The sequence below is a fragment of the Emiliania huxleyi genome, assembly GCF_000372725.1.
Source record: "Emiliania huxleyi CCMP1516 chromosome Unknown EMIHUscaffold_1543, whole genome shotgun sequence".
Classification (NCBI taxonomy): Eukaryota; Haptophyta; order Isochrysidales; family Noelaerhabdaceae; genus Emiliania; species Emiliania huxleyi.
In genome coordinates, this window is record NW_005201043.1 from 5,347 (window position 1) to 6,958 (window position 1,612).

Below are 1,612 nucleotides of genomic sequence, written 5' to 3' on the forward strand. Positions count from 1 at the left end.
AAAGTGAGAAACGCCGGGCAGCGTGGCGCATTACTGAACCCTCCCATACGTGTTTGGGCTTCCTCCTTTGCCGTCCCGTCTCCTCATCTCTTTCCCGCCTGGGCGGGGCGGTGGGCGGGCGCGCGGTGCGGCGTGGCGTGTGCGTGTGTGCGACCGCAACGACGGACCGCTCGCAGAGGACCATTGGGTTTGTACTATTAACAACGAAGGCGCTCTCAAAACAAAATGGACTTCAGCTGGCTGGCTGGCTTGATGCCGTCGGCATCAAACGACGAGCAGCACAGTCCACAAACAGCATGCAAGTGAGAATACGCAGCGGCATGTCGCGGTGCAGCAGCAGTGAGTGCTCGTCGCTCGGAGCCTCCTCGCCGACCTCGGTGTGCTCGGTCGACGAGGAGGATCTGCCAACCTTCCTCCTCTCCAACCTGGCGGTCGCTCATCCAGAGACGCCGATCCGGCGGCCCCGAGTGATCCGCCCCCCGCCAGTGGAGCCGCGTCGACCTACGCTAACAACACGGATGACCTTCCAGCAGCGACTTCGCGAGTGCCCCACCCAGACGATCGTCACTGCCCTTGACGCCACAGGAGTCTCAACCGATGGCAGCAGCTCCGAGCGACTTCGCCGGCTGACCTGGTGCTTTAAGCTCTACGAGCCACGAGACGTGTTGGAGAGGTGGTCGGTGGAGACGCTCCGCGTGGTGGCAGGGATGGCAGAGGCGGACAAGGCATCGTGCATAAGCAGTTTGCTGGGGCAATTCTTCTCCTTTGACTGAGGGCAGGCCGGCCCCTCCTCGGCCAGAACTTGCTTCTCGCAATGCTCGGGATTAAAGCAGCCCACGCCTATCCGTAAAGAGCCTACCGACGAGCGGCGCCATCCCGCCACCAGGGCGCTACGAAACACCGATCGTGCGCTACTGCCGAGGGATTGCGTGCAGGGCAGGCGGTGGCGCCTCTGGTGCGAACTACCACCGGCGAGTCGGGAGGGCCCGACAGTTAGTAAGTTAGGGGTCGGGGAGCGAGAGAGTAGGACCCTCCGGGCACATGGGGCCTGGGGAGGGAGGGCGCAGCCGACTGGGCTAGAGGCGCGAGGGGCGAGAGGCGGGCAGACGCTGCAGTAGTAGCTAGTACACTCTAGTTACCGTAGCTGGTAGTATGTGTGGAGAGAGGGCTCGCGCTTTAGGGCTCTCTCGTGGAGTGTGCCACGTGATACTGTCGAGTGTGTGTCTGGCACTGCCACTGGTGTCGTGGACGTGGTGTGTGCCCGGCTCCGCTGGAGTCCTTTATCTGAGAGGTGTCGCGCCACCTCGCCTGGTATCGGCTGGGTCGCGGCCTCTGTCGGGGCCGGTCTCGGGTCTGCCTTAAACAGATCGTGTACCATTGCTAGGCCTCCGCTCCACTAAAGCTACGAGGCTACGTATCGCACTCTCACGTACCGCAGACACAGTCCGAGACCCGCCGTCGAACGCGGCTCGGCGAACTCCTTTGTGCAACGAACTCCCCTCCCCCCTCCCGGCCTGTCACCCACAGATACCAAGCTCTCAAGATCGCACAATCGAGGGCGGAGACATGCCCCGCCCCCGCCCCCCAAGCCCCCTTCCCCGCTGCCCCTCCT

General features: G+C 63.5%; 1 protein-coding gene across 1 annotated transcript; it reads left to right on the plus strand.

The window, feature by feature from the left end:
• Positions 1-262: 262 nt before the first annotated feature.
• EMIHUDRAFT_447083 (hypothetical protein) lies at positions 263-1,580 on the plus strand. Its single transcript, XM_005786099.1, has 2 exons — positions 263-1,380; positions 1,403-1,580. The coding sequence occupies exon 1, from the start codon at positions 297-299 to the stop codon at positions 771-773; it is 477 nt and encodes a 158-aa protein (XP_005786156.1). The 5' UTR covers positions 263-296; the 3' UTR covers positions 774-1,380; positions 1,403-1,580.
• Positions 1,581-1,612: the final 32 nt, after the last annotated feature.

What these genes read in the sequence shown, in the direction of transcription:
- EMIHUDRAFT_447083 (XM_005786099.1), top strand. Translation starts at nt 297, where the DNA reads ATGCAAGTGAGAATACGCAGCGGCATGTCGCGGTGCAGCAGCAGTGAG.